Source organism: Azolla caroliniana, unplaced genomic scaffold (genome assembly GCF_043228905.1).
Source record: "Azolla caroliniana isolate FFs.n. ecotype wild unplaced genomic scaffold, voAzoCaro1.0.p SCAF_16, whole genome shotgun sequence".
Lineage (NCBI taxonomy): Eukaryota > Viridiplantae > Streptophyta > Polypodiopsida > Salviniales > Salviniaceae > Azolla > Azolla caroliniana.
In genome coordinates, this window is record NW_028230451.1 from 2,801,333 (window position 1) to 2,824,537 (window position 23,205).

General features: G+C 39.8%; 1 protein-coding gene across 2 annotated transcripts; it reads right to left on the reverse strand.

Moving 5' to 3' along the window:
• Window positions 1-2,795: 2,795 nt before the first annotated feature.
• LOC147853584 (PH, RCC1 and FYVE domains-containing protein 1-like) lies at window positions 2,796-14,781 on the reverse strand. 2 transcript variants are annotated; one of them, XM_087332056.1, is made up of 11 exons: window positions 13,234-14,781; window positions 12,342-13,120; window positions 11,658-11,744; window positions 11,449-11,538; window positions 11,229-11,309; window positions 10,899-11,093; window positions 8,637-10,754; window positions 5,780-5,926; window positions 3,399-3,859; window positions 3,180-3,319; window positions 2,796-3,081 (listed from the first exon to the last, which is right to left on the reverse strand). In XM_087332056.1, exons 2-11 carry the CDS (start codon window positions 12,387-12,389, stop codon window positions 3,074-3,076), a joined length of 3,375 nt encoding a protein of 1,124 aa, XP_087188182.1. In that variant the 5' UTR covers window positions 12,390-13,120; window positions 13,234-14,781; the 3' UTR covers window positions 2,796-3,073. The 2 variants fall into 2 exon arrangements, with proteins under 2 accessions (XP_087188182.1, XP_087188181.1); XM_087332055.1 differs by having other exon boundaries at window positions 12,342-14,781.
• Between the last annotated feature and the right edge of the window lie 8,424 nt (window positions 14,782-23,205).

Here is a 23,205-nt window from a genome sequence, read left to right on the forward strand (position 1 = left end):
AATGTACACTCAAATTGTAAGTCCAGTTTGTGTGATACCAACATCTATCATTTTGAATTATCAAATACGGAACATTTATGAAAGCAAATAATCTCTCTTTTCAAAGAGAAAACCCTTGTGTTTGAGATTTTGTAGATTCGCCTAAGAAACAACTACACCATCCAAATGAAGAAAATCTTTTGCTTTTTCCAATAGCATCCTCAAAATAATTGGTATCACAAGGAATGTAATGAGACACATTTGCAACTTCGAGTGAATGTAAGCCAAGGGGATATTACATAACGTATGGCATGTAAGAAAATGAGAACCCATTCATACCAAAAGATGCACCTATGATGAAGAACAACTTTGGGATTTATACCACCTCATCATGAGTAGAAACTATGCCAATCATGAGTAAAAACTATGACATTCTTATGTAGAAACTCCAATGACACGATCAATAGCATCTTGCCCCACTACCACTACTATCTTCACCCCCATCCAATTTCTTCCCACACGGGGACTCATTTGACCACATAGGATTACAAAGATAGGCACAAAAGAAGTTATTTGTGTGGATGCTTTGTAGATATTATACCAAGGGAATGTCTCCCATAAGGACTCGGTTGGAGATATATGCACAATATAAAAGAGTGTTGGGACAAACTTAACAGCCAAAGCGACAATTTGAGGTCATCACAAGCACCACCTTGTGAATCCACAATGCCACTCTTTAGAAACTACTCAATGTGCTAACATCACTTGTGAAGACCAACCCAATCATCCAAATTGAATTGCTTGCACCCCCCCATCAATCTAATCCAAACCATGCCATCTCAAAGAATTACAAAATGATTGCACTACTTATTGGTGATGAATTCTTAGCATCGACATCAAGAACTTGCCAACCTTTCTGATACCATATACTCTTGAAAATGAACGAACAAAACATCCTACTCGTGGAGATCAAAGTTTCAAAGTGTGTGATGTCCACCGAGGCACAAATTGTTTATTGAGAAAAAGGAACATTTTGTGTAGTTGCCTACCACCCTCAATTGGAAACGCTTAAAACGTATGGGTTGCAATAGAAATTATACATTGATAATGGACATTGGAGATCATTATTTGACTTGCTTGATGCACTAAGGTTCATTGAATTGCACATTGTTCATGTCTTCATAAGTTCATTCCACTGAAGCAATCAACCTTGGATACAATGTCCAACCACAACTATCAACCCATACATAGTAGTTACGCACATCAAGCTTGTAAACCATCTCTAGAATCATTCCACCACATGCATTAAGTGGTTTTATTCTAATCAAGTATGGATGCCCCATATTTGTAATCATGATTTGTTGATATGTTAGCATAAGTTAATTTCTCTCATGTGGATACAACAAATCACAATTGATGTGAGACAACCTTGATAAGTTTGCGAGAAGATTTACTTGAATGGATATGGCAATAAATAGAGTAAACTAATTATAGTAATGGCATCCCACTAAGATTCAATAGCATTAGGCAATCCATACCAAATAATAAGGGTGGGAACAATGTTCAATTCTCCTTATGAAGTGATAAAATACCCTACTGTCTAAAAAAGGAGGATATTTTAGAGTTGCAAAAAGTTTATACTGGAAACTAGTAAAAGACATTTCCCTTGGCAAGAGTATATGCAAATGCTTTCTAATCATTATAGACCTGTACTTGTGATAATTGAACTTGTATAATTCGGTAGTTACAATGATAGGAATTTGGCAATTCTCTTCACCATAAGGACCTTTTAGAAATTTCATGTAAAATGAGCGATGCTTTCATAAATTCCACTTATTGAATACTTGATTGAGGCATGGAAACTACTCTCACAGCGTTTCTGTCATCTCCTTCAAGCATAGATGGAAAAATTAGTAATGAAGACAACAGTTTATTAATGACTCCCACAGTTTTAACCTCCTCCATCACAAAGGAAGCTTGCCCGACAGCACCAACCTTGTTAATGAACTTGGATTTGTTCCTTTTTATTCCAGAATTAAGGGCAAGATGTTCCGATGGAGCGTGGATCTCATAGGTAATCAAAAGAAGAGCCTCATAAACTCTATTTATCGGTCTTTGAGTTTATTCCGTTTTTCTTCTTTGGCTAATACTTCTTGCACATCCCAACCTTCGATTCATCCACCATCATGTAGCAACCCAATAAACTGAAGTTTATAATTGTCTATCTTGGTTTACCTTCAAATACATCTAATAACCCTTTCCTTATGCTCTACTTAATCGATAAATCTCTGCAATGGGGATGTGCTCCATTTCTTGGATGAAACATTACTTACTTTTAGAGCACAACCTTATTTGTACAAAAAATGAAAGAGAATTTATAATTGTTCATGTCCATGTCCTGATCCTGAACCTCACAAAAGTGAATAAGTGGATAATTTAAAAGTGAATATATCCTGACTCTTACAAAATCTCTTTGATTCATAAGTCCATTGAGAAGGCAAAACAATACCCCATTTTACATAATGGTATCCATATGAGGGATATAGAAACACTTCAATAACTTTGAGTTATGTTAGCTCAGTTAGTTTAAATCTAGTTTTGGATTTCTTACAGACATGACGGAATGAATCAATTCTTTTACAATCTCCAACCATTGATCCCAAGTCGCATTCGAAAATATGCTATACTATAAATAAGCTTCTTTTATGTTTGTCCCTACAACTGTTTTGCACTGCTTGAATTCATGAGAAAATATAACAAAGCGTCCTCAAATTTATTAATGTACGACACCTTCAGTAAGTACTACGATGTCAAAAAAAAGGAAAAAAGAAGTATCATATATACGTGGCTAGGAAGTGTGTAATGTAACTACACAAAGTAGAGTGTACCTGATCACAAAGAAAAACTGTTGCTTGTGGACATTTTCCAAAGGCTAGGCCTTTTTAACTGAAAGACATTTTCCGCTATACATACAATGGCTCCATGGACTATGGTTTGGGTGGGGGTTATTGTGATCACAGGAGCAGAGTACTCTACTCCTCCACAAAGTCATAATATGTATCTGTTATCCAGACGTTTCTGCCCTGTTTTGTATTCAATATGGTGACATTTGTAGAGACCTCTTTAGTTGCAAAACAGTAAAATATATTTGGATTTGGGACCAAATCATCAACACACTTCTTACCAAACCAACACCTAAGGTTCACCTTCTCCTATGCTTGATGGAGCAGATGACCCAGTTGTTGGCCTGTGTGCAACACGCACATTATATTGTTCATGAACTCTAGCCTTATTTCGTTGCCACCATAGTTCAGCTTGCTTCTCACTAAAGCGTTTCCTACTGAAAATTCAACAAAATAATAGTTAGATGCCATCAGAGTAGTACAATAAGCTTTCAGTAGGGGATTTCAAAAATTTACCTGAATCTAACTCTTTTGAGATCTCTTGCGCCACCTGGTAGAGACACCAGTGTTATGTATACTCCTTGCTCATCCTGCTCAACCCATTCTACATCTGGTTCACACTCGCCTTCTATTGTCACAGTATTCCCTGATTGAGACCGTTCCCCGATTCTAGAATGGCTATCATTACTTTCCTGTGTTAGTCTGTTTGGAGTTGGCATACCTCTTCCGTTGGCATGATGGATTCGTCGATCATCAACTAAGTAGGGGGTGGTACCATTAGTCATTGCATTTAACACAGGCGAACCACTTTTCTGATTATGTTGCGGATTGTTCCCATGAATGTGTGGTGATGTTGAAACATAAGGATGTGCTGGAATTTGTGACAAGGATGACAGATCTGTCTGAGAACTGCATACTGTTGCAGATCTGCCATAACGATGCATATCTCCAGGCATCCATTCTGTCATACCTTTCAGCTGTGTGCATAGTAAAATAAATTCATTTAATTTTACTTTAAAAGGATAGGAAAATGATTTCAGATGGTGAACAGACTCCAGATACACTAAGGTTAAGTTGATCTAGGTTTTTCCTTGCTTATACCTAAACCTCTCAGAAATAGTTACAGATGTGGGGCTACTGTGTATTTGTTAGACTTCTGTGTTATCACAGATTCCATCAAATATTTCATCACATTTAGCTGCATTAAATGTAAAGATGAAAGATCATTCATTTAGAACATCATCTCATTACTTTAGTTTTCTTGTTCATACAATGACAGTCAACAGGATGCATTATTCTTGTACTTCATTTTTTGCCATTGTTTAATAGCTTTATTCGTTTCTTTCTTTGTTCTACGTGGTTCCTTGAATATCTTGAATCATGCAAGACAACTTTGCATGGACAGTGGAATGAGAGGGCCAATGGTTCCTAGACCAGAATACTGACAGGACCAGGGTAAGCTTGTGGTTGGTCATGCTAGTTGCATTAATTATATTCTGATGTTTATGGAGGGGGGTTGGGGGCTTCTCTAATTTAAAGTTGTGCCATATAATGTCACTTTAGGATAAGTCCATAATGCTACTTCAAAATTGCGAGCGAGTGGGTCAAGCCAACACTTGGCAGCATACCCCAGATTTTCCTGATCAACTGGCTGAACACTATATGAGGTGCGGTTAATGCGTCTAGTCAGAAGTTGCACCTCATAAAGACACTTTATGTTTGGACCCACAAAGTCACAAAAAGTTGTGCATAAGATATTGCTACAATATTGTTTGCAGAGGTGACACTTGGCAGCACGAGCCAGAAATTTTCAAATAAACCTGTTTTGATGTAGAATTTGAAAATTCTGCTTTACAGCTGATATAGAGTTATTTTAGATTGCCGAAAAACCTAACGATCTCATAGCTTATTTGCTCTCTTTCTGTACTACGCTCAGTGGAGAACACTGTAGAAGCTCTACTGTGCTTAAGGAGAGAATACTGTGCATTTTCGTTGCTGAAATAGTTGTAAACTGTTGAATGTGCTTCTAGGGGATGGTTTCTCTTACAGAAGCCTTTTCAATTAATTATCAGTAAAAAAAAGTACCATAAGGGAAGCCAATCTATTGGGCTATCAGGGTGCCAATTTACTAAGTCTTACTATGTCTAGGAGAAATCCAGCTTCCTGGAGAAACCCTAAGTCTTACTAAGCCCAAACTCTTGAGTTGGTTATTCATTTGTATGAGATTTCCCCAGTGGTGAAATTGCTACTAATTTCACATACTAGTCCCTTCAGTAAAAACACATTCACAGTTGCATTTCCTTTACAAGCAGAACATTGAAAGGGCAACTCCCTGCAGATGTAAGACAGAATCCAGGTCAACAAACTATGAGCTTCATAGGATTGAGGACTTGAATCTTCTTCTTTGTACTATAAATGGTTTCAACCGCCTGCAATTCACTAAATAAGCCATATGCAATACAAAACCAAATGCACTGGAACTATCTAAACTTCTGAAAATCAAATGTCCAGAGATGTTGTCATGTTCCTTCTGATAAGATCCATAGGAATTAGTGGCATCAAGGGCTAAACTTGAAAGCAAGTGCAGAGAGTATGCTAAACTTGAGAAAGAAAGAAAGAAAGAAATATTAACATTTTTAAGATTTTATTTGAAACAGTAGAACAAAAGAGATATAATGGTGTCTTCTAAATTTATAAAGAGCTGACAACAGAGAAAAATATATGCTAAAAGAACCCAAAGATTCTATACCATGTATAAGTATTGAGAGAAGCCACCATGATATAGAAAAAACACATTTGAGGATGATATGTACAATCTCTATTCTTCTACTTACAAGATATTCTGACATCTTATATCTGTAAATATAGTGCACCGCATATAAAGCAGGTATACTAACCTGTGTTGTCAGTGACTTGATCACATCTTTTGCAGCTTTACATTTTGCCGATTCTTCTCCAGCTATCCTAAGAGATTCTTGAAGTTGTTTTGCTGAGTGTTTCAACTCTGCATCTTGAAGCTGGCAACGCCGCGTTAAATTTTCAACCTGATAAAGAAAGTCAATAGAGATGAAGCTGATGGCAGTAGTGTTCCCATTTCTACTGAAGGAATACTTTTTACAGTCTTGATGCTAGAACAGAAATCAAGTAGAGGCAAATAATGACAGAAATGACTGCTTTAGCATCGAGACCTTGGTATTTTCATAGCAGTCACTTCAGTCATTCTTACCGATGTGTGCAATTAACACTATGGATTTGTGATTGAGAGTTTGAAATCAATGAGTGGACACGTTAACAATCATCTCATTGGTTTAACATTTTCTCTTTCTATGCAAGAGAAAGGTATACGAATAAAACTTCACAATGTCCTACTAGGGTCAGATTACACAACAATGGTAAGACACTTGAACTTCCTAAACTTACCATCATGAGTGAAGTGTCTTCCAGAGAATTCTAAACAGGATATTCTGGCAACATGCTTAAGGATGTCCGAGTATGAAAGGCCAATAATGGAATCTACATATTCATTTCATGGAGTTGACCTTCTGTTGATCCAATGAAAGAACTCATACTGATTGATAAAGTTTGTGCCTAATTCAAATTTTGAATTGGATCAAATGTTGAGAAACATGCATTAATATGAATATTTTTAACTATGCACCATTTAGTGCATACCACTCTCTCTCTCTAGCTACAATAAGTTCTACTAGTGTCTCTCTCAAAAAATTTCAGTTCAATGGGAGTAATTAAGAAGCACAATGGACCAGAAAGTGATGAATGGAACATAGGAATAAGAGGCCAAAAGGAATTCCTCTAACCTTCACATCAGAGTTATTGGATAGTAAGAAAAGGGAGGCTAAAAGGAATTCCTCTAACCTTCACATCAGAGTTATTATATAGTAAGAAAAGGGAACTGCACTAGCTGATGCAAAATCATTGGGAATGAAGTTTTGGCCATCAGAAATACCCATTGCGTCAGAATGGCACGCAGAAAACAATAGATCACTAAGAAAAGCAGTCATCTTATGTTTCGAAACATGGAGTAAAACATGGCTTTTCTGTCTAAAAGGAAAATGCAAGGAAGAAAAACTATACTTGATGAGGATCTTATACGGGCAAAAATGGTTCACCATAGAGAGCAGATACCACCGAGCTTCAAGCAAGGAAAAAGTAAAATTGGGCAATCCATGGAGACAAAATAGTGATTGTAAATATCGGAAGGTCATTAATATGATGATTAGCTGCATCATAAGGGGAAAACGTCGGTATTACATGAGATAGAGCTGAGTTGAGAGCAGCCACAATAGTCATACAGGAAGTCTTCAAGCCGTTGTCACAAAGGAAGTTGATAAGGATTCATGCATGCCAAAGTGGAACCGCTGAGGTTTTGGACCAGGAGAGAACAGTAACAAACAAGATTACAACAATAGAAACAAGAAATCCTTGGGCAAGAGTTTAGTAGAAACCCTTAGTACAGTGTGGATCAATCAATTATAATTAGAGGTGACTTAAACATCTTGTAGCTTAATAGGACCCTATAAATCTACACCCTCGCATAGATTAACGCCCCTCGTTTTCAACCATTTGGCTGTATCCGCCTTCAGTTAACTTAACACCTCTTCTATCTAATAGCTAAAGCACTAATCACAATGTCAATGTTGTAATTTTAGCACTACTAGAAGGAATATAAACAGACACATTGAAAGCCAATGAACTCCATTTATCTGTGGCCTGTATAATAATGTGCACCCTCATCAAATTACAACAACTATTCTATTGCATTTATACTTGCATTGCTCTTCTATTGTGCTATGCATCATCAGTATGTTATTAGTGTTAATCTCTGACCAATGAAATTTCTAATCTATGATACTTCATAGATCATAGAGGTTTCTTTGGTCAGATCTTAGGTTTCTTGGATTAAGCTAATAAATAATAAAGTTATCAAGTTAACTTCAGTATAAAGAGAGATTAAAAGAGAGTTTTCATGTTTTGAACTTGGTCCATCTTTACCACATGCCATTTGGAGCTATTTTAGTGGTTGGAACTATGGCACTTGCTGAAAACATATAACAAGACCCACAGAGTATCATTGTCACTTGATGGAAGATTTAATAAAAGTCAGCTCTCTATTTCGGTGTGCTGAACCCCAAGCATAAAAGAAATCATAATGCTATAGATAACAATATGTCACTCTCACAGATATGAGAAGTCTCTGTGTAAGATGTTTTGAGCTTCGCCAATGCACCAAACCCAAAACATGAAAGGAACTAATGTTATAGATGAGACAGTAAGTAAGATTTCACCCCAACTATATCTGAGAAATCTCATTGAAAGTCACATTTATATTCACATGAAAAGGAGAAGCATAAATTTTCTCTTGAATATCAAATGCAAAGCATACAGAGCAGAAGCATGCAAGTCAACATAAACATTTAGGTTAACTGCTTGCTAGTACACCCAAGGACAAAGAATCAGTGAAAGTACGGTAGGATATACTTTAACCAGAAAAGAAAATTTACCAAAATATCTTATGTTTGACACTAAGTTCCTAGTTTTCTGTTCATATTTCAAAAATCTAGGCCCTATATTTAGGTGCTTCTGAATTATTTCCAACATCAGCATCATACTATATCTTATGAAATAAATAAATAAACACGATGGGCAATTCAGATATTTGTTGAATATTCAATTTCGCAAATTTGAAACAAGCTCTCCAAACTCTCAAAAGAATACCTTATTATAGAAGCACCTTACCTGTGTCTTTAACTTTACAATTTCGTGTGTAAGACTCTCATTTGTCTTCCTTGTATCATCTTCAATTAACTTGGGTAATGCAAGACCCATCATAGTTGGAGTGGGGGTAGTTGAACGAGGAGGACTTGACCGTCTGGAAAGGATAGGAGAAGTGGCTCTTGAGACTATCCTAGAGTGTGGAACTGAAGCAGAAACTAATTTTCTAGAATGCCCAAAACCTGGATGCTGGGATGAACCATTTCTAACAGGAGAAACCCGATTACTTGATGATTCTGACTTCCTATTCCGCTTTGTATACGATTTGAATTCATTAATCTTAAACTGTTCTAGGGCTGCAAGTTTGGAAGCAGTTGGATGAGATCGAGGCACTCTTGGATCCCCCTTGGCTTGTTTATTATCAAGAGGGGGTTTCATGGTTCCCACTTTTCTGTTTCCAAGACCAGTATAATTCATGCCTGTTTCTGCTGTTTTTTTCAACTTGATGTAGCATGGATCACATACACGATAAGGTTTTTTAGGGTTTGGTGCCATGGATGCTTTTAATGCCTTTTTGGAACTGCAAGAATGACAGTACACTAGCCCGCAGTTGTAGCAGTTGTGCCGCTTTCTAGTGAACCCAAAAGGTTGTCTACATCCAGAACAGAGAGAATGGTCAGCTCCAGATACCCACTTATGAAGGCAAACAGCAGCAGTGAAATTAGAACCACAGGCGATACTTTTCACTTGCTTATCTTTCAGCGCTTCCACTAGTGTTGGAACCTTCCTATCCTCATAATCTCCATGTCCCAACCGTCCATTGGCACCTTTACCCCATGTATAGACTTCACTCTTTGAAGTTAACAGTGCAACATGGAATGCACCTGATGCAATCTCTTCCACAAATGTGTCTTTAATCTTACCTTCAACACGTCTAGGAATCTTTCCATCTGCATGCGGATCTCCAAGCTGCCCGTAAACTGTGCTGCCCATGGTCAAGACATGTCCTGAAACAGTGAGTGCCACAGTAAGACTGTGACCACAAGCTACTTGGCGGAAATTTTGTTCAACAAGGGAAGCTACACAAGTTGGAACTAGCTTTTGTTCCTTGTTTCCATGTCCAAGACGGCCTTTGTCACCATCACCCCATGTGAACAGTTTCGCAGCAGAACAAATAGTAGCACCAACAGATCCAAACATCACTTCTACCACTGCGGCTGTATGCCAAACTCCACAGGATACCTTGGTAGTTCGCAAACCCTTCAAAGACTCTACTTCCCTAGGAATGGACGTGCTAGACTTGTCACCATGACCAAGCACCCCAAAGGTCCCATCACCAAAAGTGAAAAGTTGCCCAGAAGTAGTAGCTAATGCAGTATGCCATGGACCACATGAAACCAAAGCAACACGCAAACCTTCAAGTGGACCATTTACTCTTTTAGGCGTCCAATGACTCACATCATTACCATGTCCTAAAAGACCAACTTTATGGGTCCCATCACCCCATGTGAAGAGTTCACCAGAGAAGGTCACAGCACAAGAATGATACTCACCACAAGCAACATGTTCTACGCTCGTATAAGCAAGTGCTTCCACCAGTTGTGGATGTAATACATCGGCATCAACTCCATGACCGAGACGACCTCCAGCTTCTTCACCCCAACAGAATACTTCCCCATGCTTCGTAACCAAAGAAGCATGCCTACTACCACATGCAACCTGGACTACATCTAAAACAACTGTTGCTTCCATGGCCTTTGGTAAAAGAGCATCAATCTTAGCTCCTAAAGTTTGACCTACTCTATAGATTCCACCACCCAATATTCCATCTCCAATACCTTCCCCCCACATATAAACATCCCCTAAGGGATCCGTATCATCTTGTCCTGAACCCTGACTTGATGAGCTTACAGCACTTGACATGCTTACTCTGAAAATATCAACTGATGTTCCACGCATTTGTGAATGCACACTATCTGAGCATACATCCGAACCAACAGAGTGTATCGAGCTAGCAGCATAGTTGCATTCATAGAATGCCTTAGGATTTGACGGCAAATCATCCTCCAGAAAAGGTTTTCCCAGACCAGGGCGGGGGGGTGAACCGTAGGGACTCGGGTTACATTGTGTCTCTCCAATATCCTGCAATTAAATGTCAACCATAGCTAAAGGCACTGTATCACAGTACACCCATGATAGCAATAGGAATGAAAACAACTCAAAGAAGAAACAAATATTGTTATTATATACAACATTCCAAACTGAAGGGAAGAAATTTGCATGCACCTGGGTCAAGCTGTCAGTACTCCCAAAGGGAGAACTAAATGGTGAATTCCTCTTGGTATGACCAACTGGGCTGTTGGCATCTGATGATGCTGCATCACTTTTGGCATCAAACTTCCACCTCCGGTTTTGATTGCGAGATATCCGTGCCCTGAGACCAGTGAACCAAACTTCAGCTTCTTCTTTGTCTTTGCAAATCTGTCACGAAAATCAGCTTGAGTGACCCATTGTCTTTGGTATCTGCCACTGTGCATGAATCTTAATTTCTTACTTAAAAGAATTTGCATAGAGAAAGAAAAGGTAATGCCGATAAAGCCTGATGATAACCCATACCAAATCAAGGGAGCGATCTTCACAAATCAAGGAGAAGGACTGATACTCTTTCTCAGGTCGAGGATATCTCTGGAAAATAGCCTACAATCCCAAAAAGAAAACAAAAACTTTTACAAATGTTGCAAGAGAATATTTGTATTGTCTACACTCACAAAAGGTACAAAAAAGCCTAAAAGTTGAAGAAATTTCAGTAATATGAAATTTATCCTAGGATACACACCGTTCGTTGCCCTGGTACAATTCTAGATACTGAGCTCAACTTAAGTTGCTTCTCTTCTTTCCCTGAGTACCAAATCAAAGATGTTTCATCCTGAAATACAACTACGCATTTAGAAGTTGAAAATCTAATCCGTACAGAAAATCAAAATTCTAAACATGCACAATCTCATCTGAAAGTCAAACTGCTACAGTTGCTCATTTTGTACTCACATTTGAAAGCCTGAATGGGCAAAATTTAGGCTTCCCCCTACGTCCATACTTAAGCAAGTATGCTCCTTTCTTCAGAGCAGTTATTGCCTTTAACAGAACATCAAAAGCAAAAGAGAAGATCATCATTGAGCAAAAATCGAACAAACACAATTGAGGATCAAACAATGTCACATGCCTGCAGTCACGAGTTCTGTGTATTAATTGAATGCTCATAATTTGGGTATATATAAAGGGAGCAACTGGTTTCAACCTTAAAATAATGCACATGATCAAGAGAGTTTGAGGATTAGCAGCAACAGCTATTTCAATGGTGAAAATGGAATTATGTCTCTATGAAGTCTACATCAGGAGGGGCAATCCATGCCTATGTCGAACCTGTTAACACAGACACTACAGTGTTCTCATCATGTGAGATTCTTGTTCTTTACATCATTTTTTATCCTATCCAAAAGTCACCATGAGATGGTAGTTTTCTGAAGGCTTTTCATCAGGATGAGACCTAGATTTGATCAATAAGGTTTACTCAGATTAAGCAAACTCTCTTCTATGACAGCGCCTCTACCTCAGAGGCTATTTTCTTAAATACTCCCTAAGGCACACAAGGGCAAGCAAATTACAACAGAAGCTGAGCCTGAATAAAAGAAATCAACAGACGATATAAAATAGGTAATCCAATAAGAATACCTGTTCAACATCACGTTCTACTGGAAGGATGCGCAATTGATCTGCCATTTACGAAATCCAAATAGCTTAAGGTACTATAGCTCGATGATCTATATCCATATTCCGCATCAGGAGACCTATCTCTGTAGAAAAACGTCTTTTTTTGCCTTTTAAAAGACTTCAACTTCCAGAACCAATATATATGTATCCAAATCCCAACAAAGAACTTGTCAACAGAGATTGAGACAGAATAGCTACACAAGTTCAGAGGTTGCAGAAATCCGTCTTGCATTCCAAAAGGCCATGATTTTCACCGAAAGAAGTGGATATATATACATAGCTTTTCGCAGAAAGAGAACTTCTTGTTAACAGAGATGACATGAATAGATTTGCAAGTTTGTAAAGCTTGCAGACATCTGATCTTTTGGCAAGGATGGGGAACATATTGTCATATAGTGAAGCTAGAAGACAAAATTAATAAAAGAATACCAGGAGAATGATGGAGACTTCTTCTCAGAGAATGACGAAGTAGAAAACGCAACGTCTAGCCTTCGTTGTGTGGAGCAAGGAGTATTAGTTCAGCAGAGATCCATGGAAACTTTAAACAAAACTGGAGGATTAATGGCCCTGTCGTTAGTTGTGATGCAGAGAAAGAGAAAGAACGCATAGAGCAATGGAAACCTGAAGTGGATGGATCACACGGAGAAAATAAGCAGTGGCATTTTGTTTCGTGATCGTGTGAATGTTTAGAGCTTAATGGATCAGAGGCAGAAGCAATCGCTGGACTATGCTGTGTAGTCCTTACAGAAATAGACACACGGAGAGATGGAAAGCTTCGAGAGTATGAATCAGAAGACGAAGTAATCGCTGATGCTGAGGAAAGTACAGACGGATCTCATAGATCTATAGAAACTGTAAAGAATGATGGATCAGAAGCAGAAGCAGAAGTCATGCCCAGCATTCGCTGTGATGCTGCGAAATTTGGTACATACACAGCGATGGTAACCTTATCGGATATATCAGAAACAGAAAAGAAGAAACTGTCTTTTGCTATGAGATGCTGAGATGGAAAGCTTAGAGAAGAATGGATTATAAAATGAAGAAGAAGTAATCAAGTGCTGATCGTTTGCTGTGAGATGCTGAGAGAATGTTAATAAACACACAGACCGATGGGAATCTTAGAGTATGAAGAAGCAGAATCAGAAATAGTTTCTGAAGAGGATTAACACACAGACGAGGGAGGGATGGAAACCTTGTGCTCCCTGATCACAGCTGAACATCAAAGAACAGACCGCAGGAAGTTTAGGGTTATCTGAGAGAGAGAGAGAGAGAGAGAGAGAGAGAGAGAGAGATCAAATGAGGCATATAACTAAACCTTCTGAGAAGGAAGAAAAGAAAAGTACCGACTGAGAGGAAAGAAACGTACTTTTCTGATATTCTTTTTCCTGGTAAAGAAGAAATAGATGATTGAGACCTCCGATCAGAGATGATAAGTATGATGACAACGATGAAGGAGACACCATTAATTAAATTATAAAGAGAGGTGACCACATGTCAGAGACAGATCAAGAATTAAAAAAGCACCATTATTAGAACAGAGAAAAGCTTTATTAAGAGAGCCAGAAAGACAATTAAGTGGATCGAAACTCATGATTAAGCATATCAGAATGCTCGATTAAGGGGACTAGAATGCATTATTAGGCAGATCAGAATTAAGTAAACCAATATATGTGATTAAGCGGATCAGGATGTGGGAGTATGGGGATCGAACTCAGATGCAAGGGGATGAGAATGAGTGATAGCGGATCAAAATACGTGCGTTGGGGAAGGAATGCATCATTAAACAGATTGGCGTGCCTGACTAAGCAGACAACAATGCATTATTAAGCACTCAAGCAGACCAAACTGCCCGATAAACAGCAGAGAATGTGTGATTAAGCAAACCAATATCCATATATTGAGCAGACTAATATCTGTTATTAAGCAGATCTGAAGACATAGAAAACTTGATGATGATGATGATTATGAAGGAAGCGATGTATCAATAACGATGTGGTTAAAGATATGGTGATAAAACGCGGGTCAAGCTCATCTTTTTCTTCTTCTTCTTCTTCTTCTTACAGAATAATGTGCAAAGAATCTTACAGAAAAAGCTTCTGCTTTTACTTCTTCCTTCCTTCTTCTTCTGCTGCCTGCCTGTCTTTTCAGTTAAATTATTATATGTTGCTTCTTTTACTCAATTGACACTTTTCCGTCTTCTTCTTCTTCTTAATCCACCGTTATGGAGGCACCCTCATAGAGACAGAGACAGAGACAGAGATATGGCGAACTTCAGACTAAGGAAAGCGAAAGAAAAACAAAAAAAACTGTTCCCGAATGATTGAGTGGGTTATGTACATTCTTCAACACAGTTCAGGGTTTCTGATTCCTGGACGTACAATATATATATATATATATCTAAAACACGGTATTTCCTTTGTTACTTTTCTGTCTATCAATAGATCAGTCCATACAATATTATCCATTCTTTAGCACAGCTAGGGTTTCTGAGGGGGTACGATACAGCTACAGTATTTCTATCTTCCTTTCTTCTCTGTTCGATTCTTTCCTCTTTCTTCTGTGTTCTCTCTCTCTCTATCTCTCTCTATCTCTCTGCGTCGATCTGTCTGTGCAAGGAATCTGAGCTCTATAACTTTAGGCTTGTCTCGTAGGCCCAGACCAGAGGAACCTCGGCCTTAACAACAGAGACATATATATATATATATGTATGTATATATATATATCTTCTCTCTCTTCTGTCTTCGTCGCCATAGCCATAGCCATCGCCATCGCCAAGGACTGTCGGGAACAGGAAGCAGACAAGGAACTGACACATTTATTCAATTCAATTCAATTCAAACCAAAATCAAATGTTACAAATACAAAAATGGATTGAACAGAACAGGATAGTTAGGGTTTCTATCAAGACCCTAATTAACCCCTCCAAATCTGTGATTAGCCCCACTAATCTCACATACATGCTCTCTAATCTGTGATTAACCCCGCTAAATCTCACATGCATACACTAATCTTTGCTTTAGCCACTAATGACACCCACCTCCGGGTTGTGATTAAAGCCAACGGATTACAACTTCAGGGCGTGGTTAGTAAGTGGCCCCGCACTCATCGAATCTTTTACGGCTAATTACGTCTTCGGTCCCGGGGATCGGCCCCGTTGATTACACACCTTCGGCTTGACAGACGGACGAACGAACCATCTCAAAACCTTATCCTCCTCCCCCCAACTCTTCAATCTATGGGCTTTGCCTAGGGTTGGGGAGTCTGAGAGAGTCAAGCCACCTTCTCGAGGGAAGTGGTTTGTGTTGTGTATAAACCTAGACAAAAAACAAAAAGACACGTAATTTGCGTGCACGAGAGAGGCGTTGGAGATGACCCAAAATGTGTGGGATGGAATAAAACCTTAGAACCACACAAGTCAATCATTCAAACGTTTGCATTGTCGGTCCCAAACATGTTTGTCTTATGCACATATGTCCAAGTGGATGTGCCATTTGAGTGAGGTACATAGCATCATCATCCATACTCAGGTTCAACGGAGACCAATTGTGGTATCATCTATCATCGTCACATTTATTCTTAGATTATATGTCTGCACATACAACATATGTTTGTATGTGTATGGGTATGCACACATTTAAGCGTACATATGCACTTACATACAACCATTTGTGAGAAAAGAGTGTGCACATTCATGTTTCACACGCGCATATATCTCTACAGGTAGGCGTTCACCTATACAAGCATACATGCATGCATATACGTTGTATACCTTCATATACAGTAGACATTTGGTTAAGTGTGTGGCCACTTAAATGCACCATTCTATTAAGTGCGTTTTTTTTTTATAGAGGTCAAAATCCAGATCAAAAAGTTTGGATTGTTTCATGACCAAATTAAATTAAACCAAATTGAAACTATGTTCCAAACATTCAGAAACAACAAAAGGAGTTTCTGTGTGTATGTGTATGTGTATGTCATGTGTTCTACGTGCACGTGTGTGTTTACGATTACGAGTATGTGTTTTTTATTCTTGATTGAAGAACATAAGCAAAGAAGGGCAAACAATTCTTGATGATGGTGAATAGTCAAGTTCGGTCATGAACGTGAACTCTATTGTCCTTCTCTTTCTGTGTGTGTCTGTGCCACGTGTGTGCGTGCTCTTTTCCTGCATGAAGAAAGCCTCTCTCCCTCCCTCTCTCTTTTTTTGCATCTTGTTCTTTCTCAAAGATGACAAAAGTTGCAGCCTGTGATTTGTCCATTGCTCCCTCGCTCTCTTTTCTTGTCTCCTCCATTTGCACTTCGATTCCTCAAACCTGCCGCCACTAGGAAGAAAATGCAAGAAAAAACTCATCGCATCCAAGGAAGTTCATTAGTTTTGTTGCATAATGGATGTATTCCTCAAATGTAGCACAACGGCGAAAACTAAACGTAATCTAGAATCGAGAAAGAAACTGAAGAGTATGTATGCTGAAACCATAAATATTTTAGGTCAATTATATCACGTAAATTGATCGCTTTTCTTATCAATAATTGTATGATTAGAGCATAGAAGGAAAATATTTCAAAAAACCCTAAAAATTTCCAAAAACCCCTAAGTGCGAAATTCTTCCTTGTGTTCAAAGTGCACACTTAACCGAATGTCTATTGTATGTGCAAGGTGCAAAATAAATGCACCATCAAACATGATCAAGGCACGCGAGTGACTCTATCTCGGAACACACACTGACACATACTCAAAAACATTTCCACATGCACGAGTAATGAATTGTATGCATAGAGTATCAAAACCAACATTGGAGGAAGCAAGCTCTTCCATTTGACCACCTCAAAGCCCAAGATAGAACTCTTAAGCTCCTTCTTAGACTTTATTGGTCGTAAAGTCAATAAAATTATCTTGTGTTTTACGTTCTTGGCAACATCATTGTGCCAATAATACATGCTACATCTTTAAAACCATCTTAAGCATTATAATTCACCATTTTCCACATTTTTGGGTTGGGGTGGGAAGATTTGCAACAATGAGATGGAATAAAATTGTGCAATCTCTACTTAGTCATGGGAGACAACAAGACTCTTGCCAAACCCATCAACCTTGCATAAAATCCCTTATTGTTGTTGTAAAATTGTGTTTCGATTTTAAGTCATTCATAAATTAGGTACGTGCTTCAATTATAATTCCCAACTCATGAAGATTATAACGTTACAATTCATTGATCTTAATTGTAACGCAGGAACATTTTTGTAGCCTTGATTGAGAGGTGTTACCTTTATTTCACAGATGCTTTGAGGGTGATGGGAAGGCTTTGGTGCACAATTACAATCCCTCATAAACATGGGCTATAGCAGGCATACTTTCTAACCATTTGTTATTTCCTCACTTCAAACCCCAGGGGGTGCCCACAACAAAGTGCGGATTCATGACTACAAGAACAGTAAAAAGATTTTATTGAAAACAAGCTTATATGCATATGTAATTGGATTCATGTTATGGGCGACTCTTTCTAACTTGAGATGATGCAACATGGCAAGGTTAGAGCCAGAGCATGAATCTAGAATCGTGGGGAACATTGGATGCTTCTCTTTTTACAAAGTGGGGCTAGAAAAATAATGCAAATGGCATTGAATCTTGGCCTAGTGCCCTTTTTGGCAATTCTTTATGCACAATGTGAAGTGGGGGAAAAGAATGCAAGGTCTATTTTGGTACATATAGATGATGTGGGCTCTAGGATCTATACATTTTGGATACGTCTAATGGTATGCAAATTTGATTAAACAATGGTATTTCTAGATTCTATGCTTTTGTCTTCTACTTCTATTGTTGTGGGTTAGTGGTAGTGGAGGTTGGTAACTATCGGTCTGTGAGTTGCCATCCTATTCACAAGAATACGAGGTTATATATTTGAAAACTTGTGCAAGTGGTTGGATATGTCTAAAAACTTGGTTGATGTGCCATGCACGCAACATTGACTGAAAAGGCTACGAAGTTTACACACATGCAAGGCAATACCAAGGAAGACCTTATGGCAAATATCTAATTAATAATACGTGCTCAATAACAACGGAGACATTATAATATGTAATGCCAAGGTAAGTACTATAGTTAATGGCAACAATGATATTTCAAACTATAATAAGATAGGCACAAGGCTTCAATTAACTTGAGAATTCAAATGTTAATGACATGGATTCGAAACATTTTGTCGAAATGCATTTCGACAATTTAGTGTACGGAATATAAAGCCAAAGTTTAGATTTGTTCAAACTTGGCTTCGGGTTGTCAATTCTATATTGAAAACCAACATTTGATTGCATGCAACTCATGGTCACGTGGCATTCCATATGGCTATTTTATTCCTACCCTCCCTCTCAAGGTTTAGGCCTCACCCAAGCTTCGTCTGCAATGCTTTCACACTATAGGCTTCATTAAAAATGTTCCCATAACATCCAAATGAAATGTAACTTATAACGAGTTGGTGGCCCACTCATATTTTGTGGCATTTGATTCCATAATATCCTCCTTTGCCGGCCTTTGTTTTTGGTTTTCAAGAAATATATAGTCTATACCAATTTGAGTTTTGATTCTCTTTCCTCGAATTTTTTATAAAGAGACATTTTTAATCGATGAACTCACTCAAGAGAACAATTGCAAACCAAAATGAGAAAATAGTAGGTGTACCATCCACATATATTGTTATTATTATACAACATGTTTCTATGTATCCTCTTGGCCAATGCACTTTGTATGTACATATAGGGTTGGTTCTAGACCATTCTCCGTCCTCAAAACACTATTGCCCACATGGAGGCTTATGATTTTGCGAGTTCATTAATTAGGAGCAAAATGGTAATGTACATGATTATAAACTAAATTGATGAAGAAATACTATGATGAATCGAAACATCAAATCCCTTGGGTCAATCTTTGTTGACAAACAATATTATGGTAATGCTTTTAATAATAATTTAGATAGTGGAAAAGAGGCCATCTCCATCAATAAACAATCTAGCAATAGAAAATCTAAGATATTGCAAGTATTTCAATCATATATACATCAAAGGATGTTAACGTGTCGATTAGCTCTTTATGTTTCTTGAAGTGCATCAAGTCCTTTGCTTGTGACTCTTAGTTACTATGCACGAGCTTTAAAATTACAACATCATTTTTATAGATATAATATTTGGAATCTCAACAATGTAACCTTTAATGTATAAGTAGACAAAGACAATGCTTTGACATAGTGCATGTAATGTCTTGTTTTCAACCTCTTGATTGATTTATAAAGTTAGGCAAACTCTTACATGTGTAAAAATCCAAACAAAAAATACAAAGTATTTTGGAATGATGCAGTATCAAACTTATTAATATAGACATGTGTTTTTAGGACCTTGAATCATATTGTTGTAATATAATGAGTCTAAACAATGATATCTAAAGGCAATGCTTTCACATTTCACTTTAGCACATTAACATTGATGTCTTTTTCAATTTCTAACTCTCAAGAATGTACAATGCATTATATGACGTGACATTGGACATTCCCTTATGATTTGGCCACAACAACCTTGTTTTGTCATCCGAAACTCCAATCTTAATCACTCTGGAGTATAACATTTGGCCTAGATGACACCACAATGATGTGAGGTTGACACCTCAACATCATTGCGTTGCCACCATCACAAATAGATTTGATTTGCTCAAGCCAATGCTCTCTAGGGAGACACTGTCATAAAGCACTGATGACCCAATACACTAATGTGTTGTATGTTGGGAATATGTCCCTCCAGTGGGAGGATGATCCGAATGTTCGGAAAGTCGACAATCGAAGAGTCGGAAAACAGGAGCCGAGTTGATGAGGAACTCGGCCTCAGCCGAAACCGGAATCGTGTAAATAGCCAACTCGAGAGACTATATTTGTAAATAGTCTTAGTGTGCGCCCCATGAGGGCTACGTATGTAAATAACCAGAAAGTTGCGTAAGTATATAAATGCAACTAGGGCAAACATGTTGTATGTGAGATGTAGGAACAGAAGTAGTCGAAAACTCTGTGCAAGAGTGAGAGTGAGAGAGAAGTGTGAGCCGCGCCATAGTTGTGTGAGTAACAGCAGACACGAAGAGCCCTGTGTGGTTGATACACTCGACAGAGTGTTGTATTCCTCTCAGTGTTGTATATCCACTTCGTATAGTGAATAAATCTATTCACCCGTGGTTTTCCTGTTTTAGGGTTTCCGTGTAAATCTCTGTGTACATTTGTTTATCTTGTTTTTTTTGTGTATTCGTATTTCAACGTTGTCTGTCTATTGTGATTTAAATTCCGCAACGATTTCTCAACAAATTGGTACTAGAGCTTGAGGTGCAAGCATGGAAGGAGGTGTTAGCGGTTTCCTAGGTATGATAGTTTTGAACTCATAGAACTATGCAGACTGGAAGATAAAGATGGAAGACCTTCTCATAGTGAAAGATCTGTACGAGCTAGTCGACAGAGCAGAAATACCCAAGGGGGTATTGGAGTCACACTGGAAGCTTCTGAATAGAAAGGCGGTGGCCACTATCCGACAATGTGTCGATGTAAGTGTCCTTTAGCATGTGGCAAACGACAGGAATGCCCACGAGATGTGGCAGAAGTTGTCGGGTCTGTACGAAAGGAAGAACGTTGTCGTGAAGATTCCGGGCCATGGTGAGAAACCGGGGAATATCGGAAGAATCAGTGGAGTGCATCATGTGCACTCACCCTTGTATAAACGTGTGAATAATAGGGGTGCCTTTATGGCACCGAGTGGGAGTCAAGTCGGGACAAAGAATCTCATGTAAATCGGGATTTATCCCACATTGTAACGCATCCCTCTCCTTGTTCTATAAAAGGAAGGGATGGTCCCTTGTAGAGGGGTTGCCCATTTTGAGTTAGGAGGGTATACCGTTAGATTTAGGGTTAGGTAGTTTCTTTCTTCTTCTTCTTCTTCTTCGTTGTCGTGTGGGTTGAGAGTTCGTGTCTGTTTAGGGTTTGCTTCTGCTCGGTCCCGTGTGCAAGACCCCACTCGACGCGACGAGCCCGAGAGCTCCCCGATCGGCGGCTTGGTAGAGGACTACCGTTGCAACCTACCCTACCTTGGTCCGGCTCGAAGCCGGGGTTGTCTCTTCCATTGTAATATATATATATATATATATATAATATGTTTGGTTGTGCACATCCACGTCTCTGGTAGTGTTGGATGTTTCCACCCCTTTTGTTTCTTGTACATAGGAGGTGTTGCGCGTGTGGTCTCTCTCGTGTTCGGTAGCCGCCGGTACGCGTCTGGAATCGCTCTGGTTTGCGCCACAACCAGTGCAGCCGGGACTGGAGAGAAGTTGGCTTCTCGACACCCATCTCTTCCTTGTCCGAGACCCCCGTGGTCCCGCCCCTTCCTACACGTACCCGCGGAATACCGCGACATATTTGGTGAACCCGACGTGAAGGGCAGCGAGGGAGAATGGAGTTGGAAGAAGACGACTTCACGCAACTTTTTGTCGAAGCGGTGAGGGAGTTTGGACGAGCAACAACAACAAGGGAGACGACGCAACAAGCTGTTGAGCGAGTGGTCGAAGGAGTCGGTCATTTCAACGGGGACAAAGTCCCATTCTACTTGGAAGCCTACAACGCGGAAATGGAGGAGTGAGACGTAGACGAGGTGTTGAGGCTAGAGTTCTTCTGTCGGGTCGTCACCGTTTGCATGCACACAGAAGTGAAGGAGCTCCAAGAAGCTCATAGTTCGTGGGAGGCCTTCGAAGAGGCGCTCCTGCAGGCATATGGAGGACGACGGAAGAGGCGGGGACAACGCGGCTTCAACCAGTGGGTGGCATCAACGAAGACCCACTGAGGCGCAACGAAGGCGTTCTGAGAGTTCGAGCGACGACTTGCTCGGCTCCCGGAGCGGGAACAAGGTTTGGTGGGGATAGACAAAGTCATGTTGTTCGTTAAGTCAATCGACCGAGTGGAATGGGAGGCCATCGGGATTGAGCTCGAAGATGAGGACGGAGCGAATGGCCTTATAGAGGACTAGTTGAAGGTCGGAAGGGTATGCCAACGGCTAGATGAAGAGCGAGCTGAGAAGGCTAGGAGGAAGGTGTGTGACGGCGTGCCATCACAGCGGGAAGAGGCCGAACGACAAAGAGAGTCAGCAAGGCTCGGCTTCGGGGCCAGGATTGCGGAGGCGTATGCAACTCTCAAGGCAATGCTCGACGAAGAGGAAAGATCGAGGCCGCAAGCCGACGCCGAGGAGACGGACTTGCCCCACGAGATGGCGGAAGATCGGTACGACGGTACCACGGGAGAGGGTGCGGAACAAAACGCCCTCTCGGCTTGCGAAGATAGAACGGCCAAGGACAAGGCCGAGATACCGATCGTAGAATCGGAACGTTGGGACTAGCGGTTTCGGGCACGTCAGCCCGAAACTCCGGACATTGGAGAAGCAAGGCCATGCGGGGCTTGCATGATCGGTAAGAAGACGACCACCAACCACGAGGAGCCGGTGGCTACGGACAAGGGCGTAAATAGGATGGGCGATTCTGCTCGTCTTCCGACACTTGCTCCCGAGACAATGGAAGTCGGGCCCGGGTGCCCACGTGAGTCCCAAGAGGAGGAAGGTGACGGCGAGAGACCGAGAATCATCGGCTAGACGATACGGGGAAGGAACGGACAAGAGCCCTCGGAACCGATTCCGGAGAACTCGGCATTCGGGCCCTTACACCCACGTGAGACCGAGGAGATGGATGACAGTATTGAGGAGTCCTTGCACGATGCCAACGAAGAGGGATGGGAAATGGCCCGCGAGAAGGTCGATGAAGAATCCA

Coding starts and splice junctions, on each gene's coding strand:
- LOC147853584 (XM_087332056.1), bottom strand. CDS start 12,389: ATGGCAGATCAATTGCGCATCCTTCCAGTAGAACGTGATGTTGAACAG. Junction 11,539..11,657: donor GCCCATTCAGGCTTTCAAAT/GTGAGTACAAAA, acceptor GTTGTATTTCAG/GATGAAACATCTTTGATTTG. Junction 5,927..8,636: donor TTGTAAAGTTAAAGACACAG/GTAAGGTGCTTC, acceptor TTTCTTTATCAG/GTTGAAAATTTAACGCGGCG.